General features: G+C 48.9%; 9 protein-coding genes across 9 annotated transcripts; 2 read left to right on the forward strand and 7 right to left on the reverse strand.

Moving 5' to 3' along the window:
* Positions 1 to 1,295: 1,295 nt before the first annotated feature.
* Positions 1,296 to 3,964, forward strand: N7518_000132 (protein phosphatase 2A regulatory subunit RTS1; the record flags this gene model as incomplete). Its single annotated transcript, XM_057181060.1, has 8 exons — positions 1,296 to 1,319; positions 1,457 to 1,807; positions 1,867 to 2,466; positions 2,521 to 2,874; positions 2,930 to 3,228; positions 3,280 to 3,414; positions 3,474 to 3,615; positions 3,659 to 3,964. 8 exons carry the CDS (start codon positions 1,296 to 1,298, stop codon positions 3,962 to 3,964), a joined length of 2,211 nt encoding a protein of 736 aa, XP_057046410.1.
* Positions 3,965 to 4,563: 599 nt separating this feature from the next.
* On the reverse strand, positions 4,564 to 11,766 carry N7518_000133 (non-ribosomal peptide synthetase; the record flags this gene model as incomplete). Its single annotated transcript, XM_057181061.1, has 3 exons — positions 4,564 to 4,743; positions 4,800 to 11,354; positions 11,407 to 11,766. 3 exons carry the CDS (start codon positions 11,764 to 11,766, stop codon positions 4,564 to 4,566), a joined length of 7,095 nt encoding a protein of 2,364 aa, XP_057046411.1.
* A 646-nt stretch (positions 11,767 to 12,412) lies between these two features.
* On the forward strand, positions 12,413 to 13,932 carry N7518_000134 (cytochrome P450; the record flags this gene model as incomplete). Its single annotated transcript, XM_057181062.1, has 3 exons — positions 12,413 to 12,418; positions 12,468 to 12,652; positions 12,702 to 13,932. 3 exons carry the CDS (start codon positions 12,413 to 12,415, stop codon positions 13,930 to 13,932), a joined length of 1,422 nt encoding a protein of 473 aa, XP_057046412.1.
* Positions 13,933 to 15,040: 1,108 nt separating this feature from the next.
* cdpNPT (putative dimethylallyl tryptophan synthase) lies at positions 15,041 to 16,377 on the reverse strand (the record flags this gene model as incomplete). Its single annotated transcript, XM_057181063.1, has 2 exons — positions 15,041 to 15,140; positions 15,200 to 16,377. 2 exons carry the CDS (start codon positions 16,375 to 16,377, stop codon positions 15,041 to 15,043), a joined length of 1,278 nt encoding a protein of 425 aa, XP_057046413.1.
* A 1,105-nt stretch (positions 16,378 to 17,482) lies between these two features.
* On the reverse strand, positions 17,483 to 18,045 carry N7518_000136 (uncharacterized protein; the record flags this gene model as incomplete). The annotated part of the gene is made up of 3 exons (XM_057181064.1): positions 17,483 to 17,695; positions 17,739 to 17,852; positions 17,920 to 18,045. The coding sequence occupies 3 exons, from the start codon at positions 18,043 to 18,045 to the stop codon at positions 17,483 to 17,485; spliced, it is 453 nt and encodes a 150-aa protein (XP_057046414.1).
* Positions 18,046 to 18,330: 285 nt separating this feature from the next.
* N7518_000137 (uncharacterized protein) lies at positions 18,331 to 19,388 on the reverse strand (the record flags this gene model as incomplete). Its single annotated transcript, XM_057181065.1, has 2 exons — positions 18,331 to 19,229; positions 19,289 to 19,388. The coding sequence occupies 2 exons, from the start codon at positions 19,386 to 19,388 to the stop codon at positions 18,331 to 18,333; spliced, it is 999 nt and encodes a 332-aa protein (XP_057046415.1).
* Positions 19,389 to 20,925: 1,537 nt separating this feature from the next.
* Positions 20,926 to 22,068, reverse strand: N7518_000138 (ribokinase; the record flags this gene model as incomplete). Its single annotated transcript, XM_057181066.1, has 1 exon — positions 20,926 to 22,068. One exon carries the CDS (start codon positions 22,066 to 22,068, stop codon positions 20,926 to 20,928), a length of 1,143 nt encoding a protein of 380 aa, XP_057046416.1.
* A 489-nt stretch (positions 22,069 to 22,557) lies between these two features.
* Positions 22,558 to 22,833, reverse strand: N7518_000139 (uncharacterized protein; the record flags this gene model as incomplete). The annotated part of the gene is made up of 1 exon (XM_057181067.1): positions 22,558 to 22,833. The coding sequence occupies one exon, from the start codon at positions 22,831 to 22,833 to the stop codon at positions 22,558 to 22,560; it is 276 nt and encodes a 91-aa protein (XP_057046417.1).
* Positions 22,834 to 25,513: 2,680 nt separating this feature from the next.
* N7518_000140 (uncharacterized protein) lies at positions 25,514 to 26,393 on the reverse strand (the record flags this gene model as incomplete). The annotated part of the gene is made up of 3 exons (XM_057181068.1): positions 25,514 to 25,677; positions 25,733 to 25,803; positions 25,858 to 26,393. 3 exons carry the CDS (start codon positions 26,391 to 26,393, stop codon positions 25,514 to 25,516), a joined length of 771 nt encoding a protein of 256 aa, XP_057046418.1.
* Positions 26,394 to 27,374: the final 981 nt, after the last annotated feature.

A 27,374-nucleotide genomic window follows, 5' to 3' on the forward strand; every position in this document is an offset into this window, starting at 1 on the left:
GAATTATTTTGCGCGACAACATTCAGCAGTGCTATACCTTATGATATGCCATAAGATTGATTTTCGGAAATATCGAGACCTTTCAAGTAGAAATTTCCTCTGCAGCCTAAGGTTATGCCTCACACAGCTATTGTTGTATTGTTGTCGTAGAGCACAGACCTGCTTTGCTTGACTCGAAAGGATATATCACATGTGAACTACATCTGACTTCTTCAGACTTAAATAGTAGGCAAACACATTCAATCACTAATTGACTAACTAACTAGTCAGTTAGCTACTCCGTAAATAGGTAGTCAGTCAGTTACCTGGGTGTCCGGTGTTGGTGACGTTGCTGTCTTTGCCTGAAATTCGAGTCCCTTTATAGGTCACGTGAGCCATGACATAAGCATAATTTGAAACAAGCGGGAAAAAGCATACCAAAGTGATGTTAGGAGAAGAGAAGGGGGGAATAATATAGCTGTCGAGTAAATTCATTGTCTCAAATTAAAGGGCGAATAGATCCAGGCCACTTAGCCAGAACGTAAAGTCCACCACATAGTACTTGGGCGTGGTCCCCCCCATCACCATCGCAGCCAGGAGAACTAGCCCGCCTTTCCCTACACCTCAACAACAATCCACTTCCCTCTCCCCTCTCCACAACCCAACGACATCATCTTTACTTGGTCTCTTGTACATCGTCCACTTTGTCTCTTCCTAGTCAGACCGTGATTTTCGTGCTTTCGCAGTGGGCTGCGACCTGAGTGCCCGTCCTCTGGTGCTACCAAACCCCCCGCTCCCAGCCTGCCACTAAGCGACACGGAGATCCTCCAGCGCCGACCAAGCTTGTCCTATAACAACTGCTCTCGCCGAGAAATTTGCCACTCGATCCGTCAATTGTCCAACTCAGATCTACAGAGGTACGTTTGATCGGACTCTCGTCTCCCACTGCCTGCATTGACCCTTTCTTCCTATCATCGTCTTGCTCCGTGCGCGTGCTGCGACTGCACATTGTTTGGAGCGCCTGATGATGTTGCCATTGAACCCCAGCTTCTCCTCCACGCATTCCCAGGGCTTTATATCAGAATTTCAGAACTATCTCCCTTCACAATAACCGTCTTACATGCTGTGTGACTCGGACCGCTTATGAGATTCTCCTATTAGGTCAATTCAAACACTTGTCCCCCCCCCCTCGTGGCTATCTTGGGCGGCTATTTCAGTTGGCTCCTTCGATATATTCCGGCTAGAGTGCGCCGCCTGGCTGCACTGGCACCAAGAAACATAGCCGAGTACATGTGGCCATCTACATAATCATCAAAATGAAGGGTTTCAGACAGAGAGTCGTGAGTTACCCGCGTATACTGTCCAAGTGCACCTCACCGCACTATCACTTCTGGCAATCTATCCTCTTCTCCACCTTGCAGCTGGTGCTACCTCATTTACCTCGCAAATAAGCTAACATTTTGTGTCTTGCTTTTAGCACGACCAGTTGTCGCGGGCGAAAGACAACAAGTCCTCGAAAAAGAAAGACTCCAACTCCACTCCACAGAACCAATCCCTCGGAATTTCCAGCGCACAACAGCCTACTTCCCCTAGTCAAGGGACACCCACATCCTCTACAACCTCTCTCAATGACTCGCGAAACAAATCTCCAGACAACGCTTCCCCCGCCGGAACCCCTTCTGCGGGCGCACCTCACCCCGGCACCCCGGTTCAACACTATATACCCCAACCGGGCACTGCCGGACAGCCTGTAAGCAATGGACCAGGAACTCCGAATAGGCAAGGCCAACCAGCGGCCCCCAACGTCATCATTAGCCCAAGCCCACCGGTAAGTCCAGTTGGCTCACCTTTCACTATTTGAATTTTCTAATGGATTGGATTACATAGCATGTTCCCCCTCCTGGTGCCGCCGAAACAATGCCCGGAGATCTTGCACCTCCTAGGAAGTCCCATGTCTTCGATCGCCTACAGACAACTCCTAAGGACATCTCGGAAGGTATCCGGACCCCAAAACGCCAACATTCGTCGCGATTCGACATCTCCGACCAGCGTCAGAGAGAATTGGAGAAGTTGCCGGGATTCCACGAAGTGCCTCCCAACCGGCGCCAAGATTTGTTCATGCAAAAGATCGACCAGTGCAATATCATATTCGATTTCAACGACCCTACGGCTGATATGAAGTCCAAGGAGATCAAGAGGCTGGCGTTGCACGAACTCTTAGATTATGTTGCCAACAATCGATCGGTCATTACAGAGCCTATGTACCCCCGCGTGGTAGAGATGTTCGCCAAGAACCTGTTCCGTCCTATTCCCCCGCCTATGACGCCCCAAGGTGAGGCATTTGACCCAGAGGAGGATGAGCCGGTCTTGGAAGTCGCTTGGCCTCATATCCAGGTGGTATATGAATTCTTTTTGAGATTCATCGAAAGCCAGGATTTCAACACGAACATCGCAAAGGGTTATATCGACCATCAGTTTGTGCTTTCGGTATGTCTCCTGCTGCTCGGTTCCATGTTTAATACAAGCTAATACTACATCTAGTTGTTGGACCTCTTTGACTCGGAAGATCCCCGGGAACGTGACTTCCTCAAGACAACTCTGCATCGCATCTATGGAAAGTTCTTGAATTTGCGGTCATATATCCGCCGATCCATCAACAACGTCTTTTTCCAGTTCATGTACGAGACAGAACGCCATAACGGAATCGCCGAATTGCTTGAGATTCTGGGCTCCATCATCAACGGGTTCGCTTTACCGCTAAAGGAGGAACACAAGCTCTTCTTGACTAGAGTGCTCCTACCCATGCACAAGGTGAAGAGTCTCAGCATGTACCACCCGCAATTGGCCTACTGCATAGTGCAATTTTTGGAGAAAGACTCCTCATTGACCGAAGATGTAAGCCCTAAATTATCATCTCCAATCTACTTCGGGTACTAACCACTATGTCTAGGTTGTTCTCGGCCTACTGCGCTTCTGGCCTAAGACCAATAGCACTAAGGAGGTTATGTACCTGAATGAGGTGGAAGATATCTTCGAGGTGATGGATCCGGGCGAGTTCGCTAAAGTACAGGAGCCTCTGTTCAATCAGTTGGCCAAGTCTGTTGCCAGTCCTCATTTCCAGGTTGCTGAACGTGCTTTGTACTTCTGGAATAACGAGTATTTCTGTAATCTTGTGAGCGACAATGTGGAGACAATTCTCCCGCTTATGTTTGCGCCGCTTTACGAGAACTCGAAAGGACACTGGAACCGGTGAGTTTGATCTGCATGTGCTGCTTAAATATGAACTGACTCTTTTCCCAGAACAATCCACAGCATGGTTTACAATGCCATGAAGATGTTCATGGAGATCAACCCGCAACTTTTCGATGAATGCTCTCACGATTACACGGAGCACCAGAACAACGCAGACCAACGTGAAAAGATTCGTTCGGAACGGTGGGACGTGATTGAGCAACAGGCCAAAGATCGGAAGAACGGCATTCCCCCACCACCAGCCCCCCTCTTGACGTGCCGGAGGCAATCGATGAGGTAGAGGCCATGACTCACGAGAGCCAAAAGCGGTTGAACTCCCTAAAGTTGCAAGATGATCCCGATATTTCCAAGGATCGGCCCAGCCGGGAAGGCACCCCTAATTCGGTAAGTCCAGTGCATCTCTGATCCGTGCTGCTTTGCTGCCCAGATACGTGCATTCCTATGCGAACTACTTCCCTTTTGTCTGGCCCTATCGCCCTCGTACTTGTCTTTTGCTAAGAGACCGCGTCCGCCCATGTACAGCCAGCGTAATTCTAACGTGAAAACGTCCGTTTGCTCCAGACACGACGCCGAGGCTCGATTCGAAGCACCGGCCGACGGCGAAGGAGCGGAAGCGGCAGTGAGATTCGCCCGCGACGACGATCGGTCGGCAGTGGTACCAGTGCAACCAATGTACAGATCTTGCATCGAAGCAATTCCACCAAATAATGTCTCGGAGGAGATGGACTGCTGATGGACATGTGATTTCCGTTTATTTTCTCCTGCGATGACATAGCGACTATGGGGCAACGATATTTTTGTTTGAGATTTTCGGCGGTACTCGTCCGGACCGATGCCCTCAACCTGTGCCCCCTGCCTTTTATTTGTCTTTTTCCCATTTTTTCCCCTTTTCTTTTGTGTACATGGATTTTTCTTTTCGATATTTTCCCTTCCGCGACCGGCTCCCTCAAAATTTGAGTTGGAACCAGTCTTAGAACCGTGTTCGGGTATGGAAAAGGGTGTGAATGGCGTTTCATCCATTGACCACGATATTGGTGGCTGTCTATGTGTTGTCTTTTTGTTGTTTCTCTTCTATTATTTAGACCAGTTCTAGGATATGATATTGCCTTGGAATCGGATGCTTGAGCACTCGTAGACTTGCATGGACGACAAGTCCTAACCAACTTTATCCAGTATTTCATGCTCATATTGTTTTGTTGATTGTGCTAAGAGAATAATGTAGACCGGGACTCGGGAATATCTGCGAATCCAAAATGTGGAAATATCAAAAGAACAATGCCGAAAATTAGATAACAAAAGGAGAAATTATGGAAGTCCTGGGAGATATGGTTGTCATCCAATACTGGTGATGACGCTCAATGGCTTGGTCGCATGATGCACAATCTGTTCCAGCTGGTTGAAAAGGCAATCGAGAATATCCGAAGCATATTCCTCAGATGCAGTCGTCGTCCAGTAGCGTAGTTCCACCTTGAAGTGGGAATGGGAGGGAATAATAGCCACGCAAAGGTCATACTAAAAGAGTCAGCAGTTGTCGGTCTGATCGTGGTCCTAGTTCCACAGGCCCTCACCTCAGTTGCATCGTCCAAATCGATGAGTTTGATATCGATCTCGTTGCTCTCATCCTTTGTAGTAGATGATCGTGTCGAGAATGGGTTCTGCACTGTCAAAACTGTATTGAACAGCTGGTGGTCCTTGTCCAAGTTCACTATTGCAGATTTCCGGATTATATCTGGCATGGAACAGTACTGATGGTCGTTTCGACGCTGAATATCCTCCTGGTTCCGTCGGAGAGTATCCAATACCGTGCGCGTGGGATCAATTGCAATTCGACACGGAAGAATGTTGAAAAATGACCCAACAATATTCCATACTTCAAGGTGAGGGGTATCACGCCCCGAGGTGATGGTTCCGAAGCACACATCGCGGGAATTGGTGTAGTGGGTGAGAGTCAAGGCCCATGCCAGCTGGAAAACATTGGTGATGGTGAGATGATTGGAACGCCAGAAGGAATCTAAACGCTTTGATTGCGCGAATGGCAGGCAGCGGCTCTGCGAGCGCGGTTCAGGCAGAGGGGACCGTTTAGCAGGGAGTTTGGGTAGGTGGGAAGGGTATACTCCATAAAGCGTCTGTGTCCAGTATTGCAGCGTTCCTGCAGATGACTGGCTGTGCAAATGGGACAGATATTGACGGTACGAGACTCCATTCTCTGGCAAGGGCTGACCCTGGAGGAGGAGAGAAAGCTCTTCTAGTAGAATGGTCATAGAAAAGGCGTCGATCAAGGCATAGCCCGTTTCCAGCTTTATGAAGACCGCCCTGGAATGGTCCTGGCCGATTATTAACCGGTGTGGTGGTGACAGGCCCCAGGATTGGACTGGTTCGAGATTTTTGAGTTCTGTAAGGGCATTTTTGCTGCAAGGAAGAGCAAGAATTTGAGCTGGTCCCTTGCCAAGGACTACATGAAGGTAATCTGCATGAACCTTTGGTTCTTTCATGATAACCGTACGCAAGGCGACATGACGATGTACTAGTTGATCCCAAGCGTTGCTCACCTGTATCGGAGTTACTGATTCGGTGGAACAAATTTCGAAAATTGCAGTGCTTGTGTAGTTGGACGTATAGAGCTCCAACACCCCACTGTGGGCGTCAGAGCAGGGGTAGATTTCCTCGATGGAATCCGATTTCAACAAATTCAACCGAGATCGAACCATGTCCAGCTGGTATTCGATGTGCTCAAACTGGACGAGATGATTTTTCCCTCGAACAGAGTCTTCGGAATTCAGGACCTTCTGGCGCTTGGAATCAACAGCAGTTTGGCCCTGAATCACAATGGCATTTGCGCAAAACAAGGATACAGTGTTCTTTGAGAGAAAATCCTGCATCGAGATGGCCATGTTCCTTCTCCGACACAAAGTGAGAACGCGCATGGCAGTAATAGAATCACCTCCGAGAGCGAAGAAGTTATCGTCCATGCCAATAGCCTCCTCATTCAATGACAGGGCTGTGGCGAAACTTGCACGGACGAATCGCTCTTGCTCTGTCAATGGTTCCCTTTTCTCTGCCACCGGATTGTCCATATACATCTCCAATGTCTCTCTATCCATTTTCGAAACAATCTGGCGTAGTGTCTTGCGGTCGGCCTTGCCGCTTGGGCTAAGCGGTAGACGGAACAGCGAAAGGAAAAGGGATGGTATCATATACGGTGGAAGATGTTGATTGAGATGATGTCTTACACCTTTAAGGTAAGCTTGATTTTGTGTTGACGGTGGGAGCAATAGTTCCCGATGTTCAAGACAAGCAGAGTTGATGCCCACCGTTGTTTCTACCGTCGCTGGATCATAGAGGAACATGACAAGTCTAGGTCTTAGGATGCCGGCAGGGTTGATCAATTCCGCAATGACCGCGGTACCATGTTGGTACTTTTCAGCACAATGCTCAATCTCGTGCACCTCAATCCGTTGCCCATTGAGCTTGACCTGTGTATCCTTTCGGCCGACCAAAGTTAAGGACCCGTCTGCATTCAAGGAAGCGAGATCTCCTGTCTTGTACAGTCGGTCTCCTCGTAAGAAGGGGAAGTTCTCGCTCCAGACAGGATCACGAATGAAGGCCGCTGCAGACTCCTGGGTTCGGTTGATATAGCCTCTTCCAACAATCGGCCCACCGATCAATAGTTCTCCCACGGAGCCAACCGGTTGAAGCTCATCATGGTTGTCCGGGTCAACGATCCAACATGACGCGTTTGGAGAAAATCCGACGTTGCCCAAGTCTGAGCTGGGAGTCAATGGCGGTGTAGTGGTCGTGTACATAGTGCACTCGGCTGGCCCATAGGATTGATGCAGCTGGACCCGTGAAGCCCATGTCGCCAAATCGGAGGCTGATGGCGGCTCTCCTCCAAGAATCAGAATTTGGAGACAAGGGACCGCAGCTGGCGAGAGGGTGCGTGCCACAGAAGGAGTCAGCATAGCCATGTTGACCTGCATGGTTGTCATCGTTTTCGCCAAGCTGTTCATGCGTTGAGCTTCAGAAGGCACACATACGCAGCCTCCGGCACCGAGTATAAGTACAATCTCGGCAAGGCATATATCAAACGCGGGCGAGGCGAAAAGCAAGCCTCGGGACCCATTTGATGCGCCAATTACGCCCTTATGTGCCTCGAGCATCGAATATACCATGCCATGCTCGATCACAACACCCTTCGGGGCACCGGTTGACCCGGATGTAAAAGCAACATACATTGGATCTTGATGAGACACCGATGGTAGAGTCCAAGTATCGTAGTCCGCTCGGGTCGCGATATCGGGAGTCAGAATCAACATATCATCGACCAAGCCCGTGCACTTCTCTTGGAATACCAGAGAGCATATCATCATCCGTGCCCCGGCGTCTCGCAAGATATGCTGCAAACGTGGCACGGGGAAATTGGGTTCTAACAAAACCATGGCGGCTCCAGACATCATGACGCCCAGGATGGCAACGGGGAACCATTTCGATCTTTCCACACAAATTCCGATGACAGCACCGGGTTCCGACCGGGACCGGAAAGACTGGATATGGCTTGCCAATCTCCACGCCAACGAGACTAATTCTTTATATGTGAGCGAGCCATCCCATGCGCAGACGGCCTCTGAGTTTGGTTGGATGACGCTGAAGCCCTGGATAATATCATGTAGGCAATGCAGTTCGGGCGAACTCTTTTTGTTAATCGCCGCTAATTGCTGCCACTCGGGAGCTAGCTGACTTCTCAGGTCGCTCACTGTCGCCCCGGGCTCCCGGAGGATTCGTTGCAACAACGTATCAAACTGCTCTAGCAGTGACTCAACCCTGTCAGGTCCTAGAATATCGGTATTAAAGATGGCCTTGACCTCTAGCGATTTGCCTTCCTGCTGGGCCACAATTGACAGGGGATACGACGCAAATTTCAGGTCATGATCTTCGTTCTCGGGTAAATCAACCAAGGCGCCAGGAGCAATCTGAAGAGATTGCAACCTGATGGTGAGAAGATTCTGGAATCCACAAGCCAGGGCTGCGTCTGGGCTTGACTCCGCGATACGCCTGAGACCAATATGTTCAAATGGCATGATGGAGACGTCGTGATGTCGCATTTGAATCAACATATCTTCCACTGATATCTGGTCATCAAGCTGCGTGCGGAAGGGGAATGTTGCAAAAGTTGGCCCAGCAATACGATCGATTTCTGGTACTGGGGCATTCCGGCCCGAGACTGTTAATCCGTATACTACATCATTCGAGTGAGTTTGGGAAGAGATCACAAGAGCCCAGGCCAATTTTATTTTATTGGCGAGGGTCCAGTTCATATCCGACTTCGCCAGGATAATTTGCTGGCGTTTGACTTGCCAATGTGGCGACGAGATTGACCGCCGGGAAGAGATAGGGAACATTGTTGCTTGTAAATCGTTGAACTGTTGACGCCAAAAAGAGTGACCTTCCTCAATCTTCAAATTGGAGATGTAGTTAATGACATGATTGAAGGCAGGGCGTGGTGGCAATCTGTCCCCATTGTAAATCACCTGGAGATCCTCGAGCAGCTGCAGATATGACCACCCATCAAAAAGGGCGTGGTGCATGGTCAAAATGAATATTCCAGAGTCAGATCCGCCGCAAGCCCGTCCAGGATGGAATGTTAAACGTGCAAGGGGGGTCCCCAAGCTCATCGGCTCGCAATCATCCACGACTGAAATGTCTTTCCGTGGAAGCTTTTGCATGATGACTACTTGAAGCTTTTGACCATCCTGAAGTTGAATAATGCGTGTTCGGAGGATGGGATGTACAAGCCAAAGCTGTTCCCATGCAGCCCAGATCCGATGAAGGTTCGTAGAAGGAGCCAAGGAGAATCGGTATGTGCCCATGAAAGCTCCCGGGGTAATGATGGATAGATGCATGAGACCTTCCTGCAGAGGGGTGCAAGGGTAGATGTCTCCAATCATTGCTCTCTCCACGCCACACTGGGCGGTCGCGGCGGATATACTCTGTTCGGGGTCTACGAGAAGAGAGAATGGCGAGATCTCGTGAACCCCTTTGCTTTCCACGGTACATCGCGCAATATCTCGTGGACTCTGAAGACGGATGACATCCGCCACCGTGATTTCCAGACCACGCTTGCGTGCACGGGCTACTAGCTCGATAGCAGCCAATGAATTCCCTCCCATGTCGTAGAAACCGTCCTCTGCACCGATGTTCCGTTCTAGGCACCCCAATGCCTCAGAAAATACGGAGCACAAGGTAGTTTCCTTGGCAAAAAGCTCAGGGTCCAGCTCGACATCTTCTCTATCACGCTGCTTTGACGGATGCTCTCCTGACGGCCGGTGACTGGATGATGCAAGATCGATCAAGGCTCGTCGATCGAGTTTGCCAGTTCTCGTTAAAGGAAAGCGATTGACGAACATATATTGGGTTGGGATCATGTATGGTGGTAGACAGTCACGAAGCCAGTGTTTCAAGTCGGTCACCAAATCGAGGAGGGTGTCATTCATGGGGACAACGAAACTTTGCTTCGTCGGGCGAGTATCATCATTATCAGCGGCAATAAACAAGGCAAGGAGCTTCCCCGCGCTACTACCGTTGACTTGGATCACATCGGCCACTGCAAGTATTCCCTTCTGAAACTGGGAGGCATGATGCTCAATTTCCTGCAGGTCAACACGTTGCCCGTGAATCTTGACCTCCCGGTCTTTGCGCCCCACATATCGCAGCGCGCCATCGTCGACATTATATCTCACAAGATCTCCAGTCTTATAAACGCGTTCGCCTGGAGGAATGCCGAATCGCGTCGCCCAACGAGGGTTGGAGATGAAAGACTTCTGGTGGGGCTGGTTGAGATAACCTCGGGCTACGATTGGTCCGCTGATGAGTAACTCTCCCACCGCACCCAGGGGCTCTAGCTGATCATGATCGTGAGGATTGACGATCCAGCAGTGACTGCTGTATGAGCGACCGATATTTTGAGGATCTTCCACTTGCACATGGGGCTGGATAGTGGCTACCACACTGCACTCGGCGGGGCCGTATGCGTTCAGGAGTTGGATCTTCCCCGACCCTGACCATTGTGTGATATGGTCTTGAGACATCGGCTCTCCGACAAGCAAGACAGATTTTACGTGCGGTACCTCTTCGGGGTTGATGAATCGTGCCACAGATGGAGTCAGTTCGAGCCAGTTGGCTCGCATCCCACGGATGGCATCTGCCAGGCCGTTGAGCCGCTGCTCCTCGGAGGGTATACAAACACAACCACCTGCCACCAGGGTCATGAGTGTTTCAAGAATGCTACTATCGAACCCATATGAGGCAAACTGAAACGCCCGGGTTTGGTTATTAATATTCTGGACTGCGTTCTGAGCCAGCGTATTTGCAACGAAGCATTGGTGTTCAATCACGATCCCTTTGGGCTTGCCGGTGGAGCCGGAAGTAAAAGCGATGTATGCGGCATTTGAAGGCTTGACATATGTGTTGAAGGATTTTCTCCTTGTATCGACGTGGCTTTTGATTGTGTCGAGGAGAGTGATAACCCGAGGACCCAGCTGTCGACCCAGCTCCTGCAATGAATCCGAGACTATGGCAACTTTTGCCTGCACCTCTGAGCAAATATCGACCAGACGGGCCATAGGATGAGAGGGATCGAGGAGAACAAAAGCGCTTCCCGCTCTCAGCACTCCCAGAATGGCGACTGCCATCCAGCGCGATTTTTCGAAGTAGAGCGGCACCACTGACTCTGGGCCAACACCAATTGACAGCAGCTGGAGCGCGACTGCGAGTGAAAATTGGTCAAGCTCCGCATACGTGATGGAACCATTCCAAGCACACAGTGCCTCGGCATCTGGTTGGCTCCGACAATGCTCTAGGATCAAGGTATGAATGCATATTTGTGGTCGTGCGAGTGTATACGGGTTGTTCCATTGCTGGATCAACCTGGTGCTATATGAGCCCAGGAAATCCACTTCCCGGAGTGATAACCCTGGGTTCATAACCATTTGCTCCAGAATGTGAAGTGTAGCCGTCAATTGTGACCAGGCTTGGTTCACTGTGAGAGATGTTCTTGGGTATTCCAAGGATACTTGACCGGGTGATATACTGCAGTCCAAAACAATTATTGTATTGAATGCACACGGCAACTGGAACTCTTTTAGCAAATTGCGAAGAATACATGTATCGACTCCTTCTTACCAAGGTTGGACTGTTCGGTGCATCATGCCACCTGATGACCACACCCGTCAAGGTCTGTGTGCCTGAAAGAGGTTCTCTGTGCTTTTCCTTCGCTGCATTCACCAAAAGGATATCCGGATTTTCTGATATTTCCCATGTCTCTAAATGTGAAGATGAAGCCACCAATTTCGAACATGCATCCCGAGGGACTACCGGTTGTTCCAATACTGCAAATGTTGTCGTTTGCGTTTCTGAGAGCCTGGCAAGCAACAAGGCCCATGATGCCTTGAGAAGATGAGGTCCACCATTATCAGTCCATTTCGCTTCCAATTCCTTGCCCAAAGGAATGGAAATATTATGACGACCATGATAAGAATCCATGGTGATGGTGGACAATATTCTAAGAAATCAAACTTCCTCCGACATATGAGGGTTCTTTTACGGTGACAAGTACATGGTACATTTGTACTTCGGTTCAAATGACCTCTCCCGATATATCTTTAAAAATAGCCAAGAATGGGCTGTCAGCCGAAAGAATGTCGTTATAGTTGCCACGCTGAGGCTGACCACCAATGGTCCTCAGTGCGTGGCTACACCTGCAACGATCCACTAGCCCTTGCATATATCACACCATGCGCTCGCTGGGGTCAACGCGAGGCGACCATGCATGTTCGTCCTTGTGCATCAACGTTGGGCCCACATGTACTTTGTACATGTAAGATTCTGGCCACTCGATGATGTCGTTTTGGATTGTCAGCCGCACTTGTGGGAACTGTAACAAGTTCCTTTCTATCATTGCACGTACCTATTTGGGAAGTTACACCCATGCTATCGATTACAAATCGAATTCAAAATCGTCATTTATATCCTCCGTTTGTTACTTCTCCTTCTTTCCAACGTCAGCTCCACATGATGTCAGGTTACATTCTTCTTACACTGCAACTGGCAGTTGTATTACTCCTAGTCATTTTGTGGCACTCCTTTCAACCGAATACTTGGTCAAATCGAGTAGTGTCCTGCATAATCAATGTCGGTAATACCCCGAAAATACATCAACAGAACTCTGCTAACTGCCAATGTAGAAATTTTTACTCTGGTGGTATCCAATATATTCAACAGATGGCTCAACGTCCATTCCAACCTGTCCCTACCGATTTCCAGATGGCGGGGGGAGTATCAAGTTCCTAGAAGGAGAGAATGTCTCTCGCCAGTGGGCCGAGAGATATGGCCCGGTTTATCGCATCTGGGTTGGACTCACGCCAGAAATGTAAGTTCGCTCTCTTCAAGATGAACTGCTCAGGCTAAACGAAGTCTAGCATTTTGACCCGCGCGGATGAGATCAAGACGGTCTTTAAAGACTCTGGTAACCACCACAAGGCTTCAAACCTGAATGGTGGATGGGTAATGGGAGATCTAGTCGGCGATGGTGTCGGTCTGATCAGTCAAGGACACTGGAAACGAGTCCATGCTGTAGTTTCACCACCCTTTACCCAGAAGCCCACAACATACGTTCCATTTGTCCAATCCCGTATTTCTCGCCATTTTTCCGAGTTATACAAGCAGTATGAAGGCGGGAAAACGCTGCGAATCAAGCCCGCCCAGGATCTCAAGCTTCTGCCCTTCTGGGTCATTAGCGACCTCTTATATGGAAACTTGTCCCCGGAGATGACAGAGGAGCTGTTGCACATTACCGATTTGCGCACCGATGTGTTTCAATATGCCTTCAAAGGTGGTCTGTCACTCTTTTCCATCAGCAAGATATTTTACCCGGCTATAAGGAACAAGCTTCACGTCTTCCACACTCGCTGGGCTAACTTCAATCGGAAGGCGTATCAATATGCAATGAACCGTGACGATGCCTCTGCTTGTGCTATTGTTGGCTTGTATAGGGCCGTGGAACAAGGTCAGATTACGCCAACCGAGCTGATGCATACATTGGACGAAGCACTATTTGCCAACATCGATGTGACGATTGGCAGCTTCTCTTGGATCCCACAATTCCTGGCCGAGGACCCCGGGTTACAGACCGAGCTTAGAGCAGAGATCTCACAGACCAGATCCGGCACAACTCCAGAGTCTTGGGTCAAATACATTGCAAGCAATACGACTCTGCTGGCAAGTTGTATCAATGAATCTGCGAGGCTGAAGCCAGTCACCAACTACACCTATGCGCAATCGATGCCCACTGACCGGGATGTGGGTGGATACCGCATTCCTCGTGGGACCTTCATGGTGGTTGACACCAATGCGCTGAATATCTGGGATGACGCGTGGGGCTCCGATAAAATGACCTTCCGGCCCCGGCGGTTCCTGGAGGAATCTAGGGCCAGCTTTCGGTATCGCTTTTGGCGTTTTGGCTTCGGGCCCCGCCAGTGTATTGCGCAAGCCTTGGCAGATACGATCCTCAAGGTGTTGGTTGCGTACACCGTCGAAAATTATGAGTTAAAGTCAGCTGGAAAGTCAGCTGTGAATGAGGAGGACGCCCGGAAACGAGGCGAAGCGTGGTTCAAGGTTGCCGAGCAGGAGATTATCCTGGAAGCGATATAGTATACGTGCTTTTTTCTACTTGAATAAGCCAGATTGAGATTATATTGATCGTTTAAACTCGTTTTATTGAAGCTTCTGCATCCCTACTGGGACTATTGTTCGCTGATCATATCCGTTTTCAGACAACGGGGTATCCACCTGGCTTTTGACAAGTCAGATTTCACAACACCAGTTGAATGCTCAGGTATCTTGTACGAAGTAAGGTTTGACTCTCTCAAAATTTCGGCACGCTACCATCTAGCAGCCGTGACCAGGCCGTACTTGATCCATGAGACTTTCATGCAGCCACACATAATCGTCGCGTGATCTCGAGGTAGGCCTTCTCTCGGTCCCACTCGCAACCCGGATCGACGGAGATCGATAGGCAATCGATAGTCTATGGAATGCACTGCCAGGAGGCAAACACCAAATATAGGTAGCATCTGATTCTCAGCGGTCATTTTTTTATTGCATCCAGAAGGGCCGTGGCCGTGGCAAATCCCCCTTGCATCCTGCCCGATCCGTGACTGCCCGTGGTGCTCTCGGTCTGTCTCGGGCTGTCCACGTGTCTGACTACGTTGGAACTAGTATAGAATCTCACATTCTTACCCCCAATGACATTGTATATTGCATGTCACTATCCTGCAAGTCCCTAGTCCCGAGCCACTCTTGGCTTTGAGCGTTTTTTCTAAATAGGCTTAGTAGTTGAATCACAGCTGAAAACTGCCATGCGTTACAGCATTTTTAATACCCCCTTGCTTGTGAGTCAGTTGTACATTACAGCCTGCAGGTGACAGTTTGTAGGGAGTATTCGAATACCTCATTATGCAGCGGTGTAGGTGTGCCATGTGCTAGATTCACTAATTCCTGGAACGAACAGGCATCGACACACCACACGGTGTGATCGGAACATAATGGTTGATGCATAAGCACAATATCTTTCCGACAAGTGCAGGTACAGAAATGCAGGGTACGCTTTTCATCGAGCCCACAACTGCCAGGTAGTATTTAGTATGTTCTAAATTACACACAACAGACATCCTTCACGCATTTATTCCACCCCAACTCAATCTAAGCCGCGCTATTTCGTCTGCTTCAAACGTACCTTGACTATCAACATGAAAATCTACTAGTGATAGTACATAGTCAGGTACGGTCCTTTCTTCTTAGTGTATGAAAAGGACAGCCAAGCCTGATGATCCGTTGCGACTGCCAAGTCCTTGCTGGGGCTGATAAAACACGAGGTTAGCAAGAAACATTGGGATGTGTGGCAGCAGAATAAACTTACTAGTATGTCTGCAAATTATCGCGATAGACTGCGGCCTGCTCAGGCATATCGTAGCGTTCGAAGAATGCAGTGAGCACGTTGGCAATTTTCATCTCGGAAATGCCGACCAAGGGGAAGTAGAATTTGGGTTTGGGCAATACCTCGCCGGGATTCATCTCGTAGTTCATGATGAATGGAACAATAGTGTCGGGATCCCCGGGCAGCGATGGCCGCTCCGGCTCATTGCGCATGCCCTCAATAATCCCAAATTCTATCCACAACTCTCGCAGCATTTGCAGCCCAAGTAAAGTCTCTTCGTCGTTGAGCTTGCCGCCAATTGTCCAGTGCTCCTCAACCTTTGCCAGCCTCATGTCTAGCTCCATGAGGTAAAGCTTGATCCTAGTTTGCGCTGGATCGACTAGATCACAGGACAAAAAGTAGAGATCTGTCTGGGTTTGAGATTGCATATAGGTCTCAATTACCTTACTCGGAGATTCAAAAACTCCTTGCTTGTCCACTTTCCGAATAGCAGAAAAGCACAACTGGGCCACGCTTTGCCCGGTCACGGAGGCTTTGAGTGCCGGGTAGAAATACTCCTTGACCGTGATGCCGCCGGACTGTCCCAAATCTAAAGCAAGCAGAATTTGCGTCTTCCACGCAGTTCCCGAGATCTGTTCCGGGGACATAAGCCTTTCCTCGCGGTCCGTCAAAGTCAGCTCGGTGACGAGCATTTGATGCAGCTCCATGTCAATGGTGGCAGACCCGATAGCCCTCAATTCGGCCAGGGTAGCATGCACCGTGTGCCGGTTAAGCGGGTCGACTCCGGTGCTAGCAATGTAGCCTGTGGGCTCGAAAGCAATGCGTGCAGTCAGGCCTGATTTCTGGACATTTTGACTGAGCTCCACGGAGCCGGTGCCTCCGAGCAGACATTTGTATATGTCTCTCCCGCCTGGGAATGGTCCCAGCTTTGGGATTATGATATGTGCGAAGAGACACAGATATTCATACTGCTGATGGATGCTGTAGTTGCCGTTGGAAAGCATCCTCCCCAGCATAGGACCGACGGCATGCCAATATTGGTATTGGTCTAGATTGGCAAAGGTCATCGACTTGCTGAGTGTACGATGAGGCATATCTGCCGTTTGTGCGACCGCTGGCACAGAGGCCTTGAGAGGCTGAACAGTGGAAGAGACTGTCATTGTGGTATACTGATACGAGTGTTTGTCCAGAAAGGAAGTGGCTTAGAGATGTGGTGTTGTCTAAAGATCATCCAAATGAAAGTGTGGGCCCTATATTCTACGACAATGGCAATAGCTCATGCTTCCATTTTCCTCCCGGACTATGTAGAGGACGTGTCTCATGCAGTGGCGGTAAAAATCCCGCTTGGTATGTGTTACAGCTGAATAATTTCCATTGCCTCGTGCTACGTACGGAGTACGACGTTGGTATGCACCGATCAGATGGGTCACATTATGCAAGGGACTTCTTCGTGTACTATTTCCACATGATTTGGGAAAATGCCAATGCAGGTTGCCCTTTTACTCTTTAAGGAAGCTGAGTCAAAACCCAAGTTATGCCAAGTAGGATCCATGCGCCCTCAAGGTTTTGTGGTGAGAAAAGAGAAGAGAAGAGGAGGAAAAAGGCAACTTGCCTCGCTGACACTTCAATCCAGCCCGCCCCAGCGATGGCCTGGTTGCTTAGCTCTAACAAGATACCTAGAGGCGGAGACGAGGTGTCGATGGGACCCGGAGATGACGTCATGCCATCGTTTAGCTCTGCTATATACACCTAAATCCCCCAAACACATCCAGACTCAAATTGCAGTGTCATCGTTGGGTATAGTGTTCCTCGGCTTATTGGCGGACTTTCGTTCCAACGCGATCGTTCCAACGAAGGAAAGCGATGCTAAACCCACACCCACATAAAAGGCTCGGCTGTTGCATTCCAAGAACGGCACCGATTCTAACTAGAATCTGGTAGCCAATCCATTCGCCACTCCCCGAGTCTGTCTTCAAGGTACTGAGTAGGCTGGCCCCAAATCGCTAATGTGACCGAAGACGGTTTGTGATTGGATTGTAGTCGGGCATGATAACGAGGAAACCGGATAGAATAGACACGGCAACGACTGCAACGATACTCGGCAGGTTCATTAAACATGATTTAGTAGCCGAGGCCGTTTTGATTGCCTGTAACCAAAAAGGGAGCTAGGAATTGAGCTTTGGCGAACACCGAGCCGCCATGGACTGAGCCTAGGTAGTAAATAAAGACAAATTAAGCACCATTAAGCGTGATAGCAAACCAGGTTCACGACAAGATGTGTCGATTTCGGACGATACGCGGAGGAGGTGTGGCCTTCTCATTCTGGCAGATCTGAACAGCCACAAAGGTGCGCAGGAGAACACCAATGAGTACGAAAAGAACGATGATCCAAGGGTTATTCCAAGAGTATTCAGTGCCACTCCACTGGAGGGCCAGAAGAAGGCCGATGGTAGGTAGGAAAAGCCGATCGGATCGGATCTAGCTCGTTGAGCTGTTTGCGTAGTTATGAGCGTCTTTTGACTGATTCAGGGGCAATAGCTGTGACGACCGACAACGATATACTCAATTTGTGTAGTAGAATGCGTAAAATTTGCCAAAGGCGAGGGTCGTGGCACAGTTCATAAGGAGATAGGAACTGTCGAGTGAATCAAACTGATCGGTGTAGGAATTGCGGCGTCCTGCACAAAATATCAAGATGTCACCTGACTCAGACGCTTCGAGATTACTAAATTATTGGCTACGTCTAGGAAATGGTACTTTGTGATCAAGATAGTCATCAAAATAATCATTTTATCGTTGCTAAGGTCATAGGCAGACTCGGAGTACATCGTAAAGCATAAGACATAACACAGAGAGTAACTCATCAATTAGACAGGATAAAGAAAGTCAACCCGAGTGGTCGCGATAATAAGCAAAACAGATACATAATTCAAGCGATATACCAAAACACCCGATAGACTGAACACCAGTGTCCAAAAATCGACAAACACCATGCTCCGGAAAGACAAACGCCAAAGAATAAGCAAATAGGTATTGGGGCCAAACCCAGGCCAAAGAACAGCGCCATGAGATGCAGATGCAGATGCAGACGCAAGGAATGACGAGAAGTTAGATTAAAGAGCAGACTTGGTGCTATCAGTTGAGTCCTTAAGACTTCGGTGCTCGGTTTCGGCAGCGACAACGTCCAAAACAGAAGCAATAGAGGTAGTGATAACGGTCTTTTGGCTCCGGGAAAGAGGCAACGAGGGCTTCTTGAACTCAGGCGCGTGCTCTTCATCATCATAGACAATCGTATAAGACAAAGCATTGCAGCCCTCGGCATAGTATTCGGCAGCATCAAGCTCACCGAGCGCAGCACGCGGTTCATCTATCTTCGACTTGCGAGCGACGGCAGGAATAGTGGCAGTGGACTGACGAGCGACAGGGACTTCAATACCGAGCTCGTGAGGAGGAATATTCTCTTTTCCACGGGGGCAAGTGTCGGACTTGCCCTCGTCGTCGCTGATATCAAGGACAGTGGTCGAGTGATGCATCAGGTTGGTCATTTCTTCCTGCTCGGTGTCGACGTGGATATCGAAGCACCACGAGGCCGGGGCCTTGGGGGCAGGCGCAGGCCTGGAAGTTTTGGATTGAGCGAGGACAGAAGCAAGAGAGAAGGGACGAGCCACGCCGCGCTTGCTATATTGCTCTGAGCGGGGTTTGGCGATGAGCGAACGGCGAGTGGCGGACTTGCTCGACTTGGGTGGTGGAGAGCGACCAGCCGGCTTGAGAATAGGAGCTGATTTGGGAGTTGTAATAGAGATCTTCGAGGGGGTTGAGAGACGGGGGGAGATGTTTATGCGGGTGGAAAGAGCCATGCGGGATGTTTTGATGGGCTTGGACGCGCTGTTCTCCTCGTCGTCCTCAGAAGTACGCTTCCGTTTGGCGGAGAAGCTTGCTGGATTGATATTCTCGGAATCGGCGTCGATGAAGATCGAGCCCTTCATTGGGGTTGACTTCATAGACATGACACCTGGTTGGGATTGTGAGCTAAGCCGTCTTCGGAACATCAAAACATGGGTCGTCACGTACCATTTTGCTGGTTCTGACGATTCAGTTTCGATCGCATCAACGGCATCGTGTCCAAACAGCCCAAAGGCTGACGAGTAGGAGTCATAGTGAGAGTGGCCATGGTGAAGGAAGAAGGGGGATGTTTTGTTTTGGTCAGCGCCAAGTGGGGGAGGATTGGCGGTCTAAAATAGGCACTAGGCAGGCCGATCGCACGATCCGAAGAGAAAGAGGGCAATTGGGTAAGACAAGAGATTTAAAAGAAATAGAATGATTCAATGATCGGAATTGGTCGGATATAGGTCGGATAATGAGGAAATGGGTAGGATAAGGTCGACTACACCGTTGAGAGAGAGAGAACGAGGGATGATTCGGGGTAAAAGACGTGCAGCGATGAGATAGATATAATAGTTTCAGACGTTAAGGGCGTTAAGAGCTTGAAATCAGAGGGTTAGAGGCAAGGAGCAATAATAAAGAACATGAGGAGTCACAAATGGAGGGCGAAGGGAACTATTTCAAGGCCTGCATACGCCGGCAAAGCGCGTCGCGTTCACGTTGTGGAGGCTGCCAATTCGAAAAAGTGGCGTTTATGCCAATTCCCAGCTCCCAGCACAATCCAATTGACTTCATTCTTGGATGTCTTGTCTCGTGTCTCGTGTGGGAACAATGGTACTATGCAGATCACTACGCGCTGTTCGTATGATCTATCTAGTATTCATATCACCGTGCCATTGTCAATGAATTCCTCATTCCCCTATAATTGCCTGTACAAGTCCTCCGTAAATCATTACCGAAATCATCGGAGCAAAGACCAAAAGGTCAATTCCCCCCCGCTGAGCACTGCATAGTCGCGTATCCCTTGGACGCGTCGGTCATGCGGCCGAAGTACCCGGTACTCGGTCATCCCGGCACTAGCGCATACATCGCGTAAGTACCAAATACCTTCACGTCCCTCACGTTCTCCACGTCTTGCACGTTCATTCGCGCGCGACTTCGCGTTCAAGTCTCTTCCTTGCGTATTGTCCGCTCATTCGTGATAACTAGAGTCTACAATTCCGCTAATAGTAAGTTGCATGAAATGTCTAATGAAACTGCCAACGCATCCTGTTTCCATTGGTTATCTATCTCCCATTCGGACTCAGATTACCGGATGAAATCATGCATGCATAGGCCGATCGGGGGCTGCCGGATGTTGGAGGTGAACTTCCACGGTGTGAAACATTTTACGGAGTTCCGTCTCAGAGTGAGGGTTGGAGGTGTCTGGGTGTGCACTCAAGGCTGGGGAATGTTCTCTGGACTGGCTATCCAGGTGGTTCAAAGTAGGAATTTGCCCTTGAAGGCTGTCCAAGGCGTAGAATGATGGAGGGTTATTATTAAGAGGGATATTACATAGACAGGGACAGGGTTGTCAAGGTCTGATGGCACATGCGCCCCCTGTCTCTCATGGGCTCGGATTATTTCCTCGGCGTACTGATCCTTGTTGCATTACTCGTTGCATTACTCGCGAAAACCAAGAGCCTATTCTTTGTTCGATCGACGTACAATGGCGTCGGCATTCTACTACAGGCAGTAAATGCCGACCGGAATAGTCTATATACATAGTCTGTAGTCTCTCGTGATATATTAATGCACATTACCACAGACTTGCCGTACCAATTAGCTTAGACCTCATCCTCAAAAGGAATGCTATCCATGGCACCCTGACGTTCCACAGCCCGAGCCGAGGCGCGCGCAGCCATATGCATCGCTTCGTCCATGACAGTCTTGTACCGGTATGCCTTCTCGTCATCGGTAAGATCCTGCCCAGCCTTGCCATCCGCGCGACGCTGCTCACGCCACCGCGCCACCCTGACCGCGTAGGCCCCAACAAATGTATCACCCGCTCCAGTAGTATTCAAGACATGAGAGACAGGGGCGGCTGGAATATCATTAGTGAAGCGTTTCACTCCATCACTAAGTCCAGAGGAGCCGGCATCAGCCGAACTGTACCAAAGGCCCTTCTCGCCGAACGTGATAAGTATGTAAGTGACACCCAATTTGTGGAAATATCGAGCGACCTTCTCCTTGCCATCCAAGCCATCTGCGTCTGGAACCGTGCGAAGCAGTTGTTCCGCAGGGGGAGTCATCAGCTCAGCCTCCGTCTCGTTCAGGATCAAATGGTCGACAGCAGCATATACATCCTCCGGCAAGCCACCAGGCGGCGCAGGTGCCGGGTTAAGCATAACATCCGGACCGGACTCAATGCCGCGTTTCCCAGCAGCGCGAGCCTTGGCCTTGTAAGCTGCGATCTCGCGTAGTATCCCAATAACCGTTTCGACCGGGATCTCGCCCTGCATAACGATAACATCGGGTACGGGCGCCGCTAGCGCCATGCCCAGCACTTCCGGGGTAGGCTGCATGCCATCGTAATTTGCACCAGGCGAGAAGAGAATGCGGTTCTCTCCGCCAGCTGACGAGTCCACAATGATCACCGCCACACCCGTGTATGCGTTCTCGATGACTTTCACTCGGGACGGGTCGACTCCGGATCTCTCGAGAGTCGGCTTGAGCAGGGCGGAGAAGTGGGCATCCAGCGCGCCGACTGCACCAATCATTTCAACTTTGACATCGCTGGTGGAGTTGGCGGTGCCTGTTGGCTTAGCTCTGGACATGCGCCCGCATGCCACTGCTTGGTTTGCACCCTTGCCGCCCGCGCTGGTGAAGTAGGATGAGGAAGTGATTGTCTCGCCTGGGTTTGGGAACCGGGGTGTGACAGAGACCATATCCACATTGAGTGATCCAATGACTCGGATCAGGGGTGCCATGGCGGAGAAGGGGTTCTTGGATTGTATGTCGGAGGCTGGTTGTGTCTTTGGGTTGGGCTGGGAAGATGCGAAAAGCGGTGGACGGGAGTAACTGAGGGTGATGGAAATTTTGTAGATGTCAGGATTTCAGATGCGCAACGCAGGCGAGGAGCGACAATTGAGAACTTTTCGGTCAGGTAATTGAGAGAGACAAGGCCTGGAGTGGAAAAAGAATTGGAGTGACGTCCGAGCGGGGCACATCGGATGTGGAATATGTGGGGCCGACAGGCACAGTCCCGTGGATCCGATCTACGATGTATACCCACGTCTATCTTGACAACATACAAATCTAAATGAAGAATTGTCTCCTACTATTCAACATATTAATTGCCCAGTTCCAAATAATTGGTGATGACTTATTACTTGTATTGCGAGTAAAAAGCGAAGAAGAGGGAGGGACTCGACGAGGAATAAACGGGACGGGCTGCGTAGGCATACCCGTCACAGATTCTATGGTCGGCCAAGACAAGAGGTCTCCGTTCTCATGCGAAGCTCGTACATGGCTTTTTTTGCTATTTTATCGGCCGCTTCATTGCCTGGCACACCAGAATGGCCTGGGTTCAAGTGCAGCTCGATAGAGACACCCAGCCTATGCAATTTCTCCGAGTGCCGAGCAATTGTCTCCAATTGAATTGCCACATCGCTTTCCGGTTCATATGCAAGATCACCTCGAATGCGATTAAGCGCATCAGCGTTATCAGAAAAGACAAACACCTCCTTCGTCATTGTGTGTGGCTGGGAACTAGTACGTGGGAGACCTTGCGTGACATTCGCTCATAGCCTGTTGAAGGACGATTTCGTTTATGACTAGGAGCATAGATGAGCTAGGCTGGAAAAAACGGGCTCGACCAAAAGATGCAGTATTGGTATGGACGTAGAGATGTAATCAAGTTGGATGATGGTACCTGCGGTGAGACACTTTGTATATTGAGTGGCGCTGGCATGGTTGCCGACCGAGCATCATCCACCAGGCCATTCCCTGGAACATTGGCATGTTCCTTGTCGATCGCTTCAATAGCTGTCTGTGAGGCACAGGAAATAGCGAAAATTTAACCGTTCCACGATTAAGAAGTTCCTTGTTTAACCCATTTTGTGGTGGTGCTTGAAATATCCCTTATTCTCTTGCATACCACGGTCGCTGCCCCACACTTTGTTCATATCGAGCCACCAATTCAAGGTAAAAGCCGTGTGCAAACATTTGCGGGCACTGGAAATCTGTAGATGTTGCATGCCATATTCATTGGATCTCGGTAGATGAATCCCATGAACTTCACTGGGGAGTTCCACGGTGGATCTGACCAACTTCGTTGTTACCGGCGAATCAATTTGTTTAAATTTTCAACCGTCGTTGTATGTTGGAACTCTGGAAATTCTCGTCGAGGGTGCATCAATTTCGGACGGGGCTTTGAGTGACTGCTGCCACTTATTGGTTAACCTTCAGTGTCTGCCTCAAAGGGATCATTCAAATATGTACTTACTGTGAGGCGCCAAATCGATCTTAAACAAGAAAGAGTACATTACCTCAATAACGAAGATGAAGAAAGAGAGAAGAAGCAAGTGCAAAGTGGGAAGCAGCCGGTTTTACATAGCTGACCCTTTGCAAACGTTGCAAACGTCGAACCTCCCCGCCTAGCTATCTAGCAAACAACCTATAGCACATGAGAGCGATCTATCGTAGCATCAAGGTATCCGACTGATATGGGAGACTTTTTGAACAGCTGCCTTGAGAGTGGTACTAATCAAACATTTCAATGGTGGTGGGTGCCGCTGTCCATCCTCACCGGACAGTAGATACCTTTCCTGAATTGTAAGAGTGAAGCTTTCTGGATGGACAACCCTGATGATAGACGCATCGCAAACGTACGTAGAGACAAGTCGCTGGCATACAGCTTTTGAAATAGCGAAGTCGAGGGCCTTGGTTGCAATATCCCAAGCCTTCTGATGGTAGACATGGGAAGCAACAGAGAGGAAGGTGAGAGTGTGACTGCATTATATGGTGCACTCGGCCTGTGTCAAGCCTTTGTCAACTGTACTATCGCCAATAAGTGCTAGTCTTCTCAAGTTGACTCTCAACTGTGACTCACTGGATACTCGCATGTCGTTCAAATATTGAGGAGAAATAACATAAGCATAAAAATAGTCAAGAACTAAAAAAAGACTGGAAGTGGAAACCCCCGTGGTTTGAGTCCTCCTAGGTTCGAACCAAGGTAGTTCCCCCACCTGCCTATTTCCCTATAATGACTGAATAGGTAATTCTTCAATATTTTATCTTAAGCTTGATCCTCAAAGCATATGCCGTTGAGCTATACTCTAATTAAACAAAAGTAAGATTAAATTAAGATACTGGTGGAATATTATAAGATAGATGTAAGAAGTGAAAAAAAAAATGAATCCCCCCTAGACAAGTCCACTACTCCTGGGATCAAACCAAGGCAGTTAACCCACCCAACTGACCTCCCAATCACGACATGATCAACCATAGCTCGTAGCAGCTAATTCCAAGGAATTAACCACTAACCTATAAGGGGTCTTCATTAGAAAATACCACGTTTCAGCTAAACTTAACAAACGCCCGGCTAAGGTCCCCAAAATTAGTTGTATAATTTCGATTTCCTAATTCCCATTTTTACAGGAATGGGATAACTTCGAAACGGATGTTGTAGCCACATATTCCACTCAACAATGGAGTTCTGCAGCTATGGGCTACACCCGGAAGGGTATCACAGATCCCGTCCCAGAAATTGTACTCACTGGAAATGAAGATGGAGTTCGAGGCCGGTTTTTCCAATCAGTTGGACATGCCGTTGGAGCAGTGCTTCAGGCCCAAGGCATTGAAATGACTTTCGCCGATTTTCAATGTGCTAGAATTATGTACAGCCATACCCCTGATGTCATTGCCTTGGACAATCAGACAGCTGTGAGGATGGTGGGGCAGCTAAAGGTACCATGGGTACCTACTCATGACTTCAGGCCCTACCTCTCCGACGCCACCGGCAACAGCCTAAGGTGTTTACTGGCACAACCTTTGATGTACATGCACGACCTCAGTTGTAACTACGGCTTTATGGCCAATTACTGGCAGACAATCTTTTTGCGTCAACGACTGGTCGATGGTGTATGGATGCCTGAATATTCGCAAATCAAGGAGGCCAAAATAGAATTCAACCCAGGCACCAGTGCTAGTGTCAAACAATATTTTTTTTCACATGGCATGTTGTGCGTCTGAGTCAGGACCTGATGAGCCTATCAACGACACCCCTGATGATAACTGGGTTGTGACTATTTAGGAAATCGTATTGCTACTAGTAGTCGGCAGAAAGGAAGTCAATAGAAATATGTTTTCTTTGTTTATGAACACATCAGTTAGATTGATGGCTCAGTAGTCACAGCAATGAAACATCCTCTTCTACCAGACCCAGTCGGGACCGCCCTGGTAACTTTTCAGATTGGGAGCATTTAACAGATGAAACTGGTCATATAATATGTCATCCCATTGCAGCGGATCTCCCTTCTCTGTGGCCATTACAAGACCTCCAAGGTGCCGAAATAGAATCAGGTTAGAATGTGTTGCTAAGTATAAATCATATAACATAGAAAAATATGAAAAGGTAAAAATACATGGTACCAGTCTCAAAGTCGTAGATGATTTTCGATGGCACTGGGGGGAAAATCTGAATGCCAAGCGCTAAAACCTCACTTCCGTCATGGGTTAGCTAAATGTTTCATCAATGTGGAAGCATGGATATTTACCTGTAGAGCGCCTTGAATTTCAAACGAATATCAGCACGCGACTTATCTGAGAGCCCCCAGAACCAGTTGATGTCGAAGCTCTCCCCGGGCACCTTCTCCCACACAAGGTAATTGATATATCCCCCTGGCACAGCACCGGTGTCACTTTGTTTATCTTGGTGCACGGCGAGGAGTTTCGGTGCTACGGTAGAGCCCATAAGCTGAAGTTTTTTGAGTGACTCAATCCCTAAATGCGTAGGTGATGCAATCGCCTGTTCTGCGCGGCGATGAGGGGTTCGGAACTCCGTTTTTAAGTTTGGGACTTGAAGGTAGATACGCATGACGCCTTTCTTGAGGTCATTCTCGCGGTGGCATTCGAACTCTATCGTGGCTCTCGATGGCCCGAGTTTGCGGGCCACATCCACTTCGTCAACACGGTGAAAACGCTCTGATATTTGTTCTCCGATGACCCATGTTTGGGTCCAAGGGGTGTTTTGATTCGCCGGAAAGGTGACCACAGTGCCAGAGAAGTCGTCGAAAAACCCAATGTCCTCCATATTAAGTGCCTAGGTCGAAAGTGATGGAGAAGGGAGGCGAAACATACAATAGATATTGATTTTGCGACGGATGATGGATGATGGATGATGGATGAAGGATGAAGGGTGAAAGATATGATGTAATTAAGACGGTATTCCAAGCGGTTCCTTCGAAGGTTTACTTCCGTACCGTGGACCCACAAATGCGGGACGCACGTGGATCTGCACTCTACCGACATACTTTATGGACCTTATTTTGACACTTACCCTTGCAATAGCTTTATTTGATTACAGTTAAACCTTAATTCTCACTCTTATTTCAAAAGTTTTTATGGAAGTTGGTAGGAGTAAAGACTCCACAAGATTAGTTAGGTGTTTGTTAAGTTTAACCAAAAGGTAATATTTTCCAATGAAGACCCCTTATAGGTTAGTGGTTAATTCCTTGGAATTAGCTGCTACGATAAATGGTTGATCATGTCGTGATTGGGAGGTCAGTTGGATGGGTTAAATGCCTTGGTTCGATCCCAGGAGTAGTGAAGTTGTCTAGGGGGATTCATTTTTTTTTTCTTTTGGCTTCTTATAGCTTATTTTATCAACTCCACAACAACGCCCTATATGGCTAGCAGAGAGACCCCATTTTCTCTCCGAGTTTATGAATCTCCTTCATTCACTATCTCTTATTGGCGGATGGCAATGCTTATACGTTAGCGAGTGGTTTCCCATTTGTCTGCATCACGGGAAACAGCCTCTTCCGCTTTCCGGTGATTGGATTCAGCATTCCAATTGTCAACTTACGGTTAGATTTCAACGAATTATTTCAACATTTATTCGAAAGCCGTATTTCTATTGACTCGGTGGTGAGCATTGTATGGTGGAGGTAGTCCACCCCACATCCGAGCTAGCTCGGCATTTTACATGCAACGGCCTTACGCACCGATGAACGCAACTAGCCAAGATTTCTTCGTATATTTCCGGGGATGCTCTTATTGTGGAGTACAATTT

Source organism: Penicillium psychrosexuale (genome assembly GCF_028828465.1).
Source record: "Penicillium psychrosexuale strain IBT 29551 chromosome Unknown utg000001l, whole genome shotgun sequence".
Taxonomy (NCBI): Eukaryota; Fungi; Ascomycota; class Eurotiomycetes; order Eurotiales; family Aspergillaceae; genus Penicillium; species Penicillium psychrosexuale.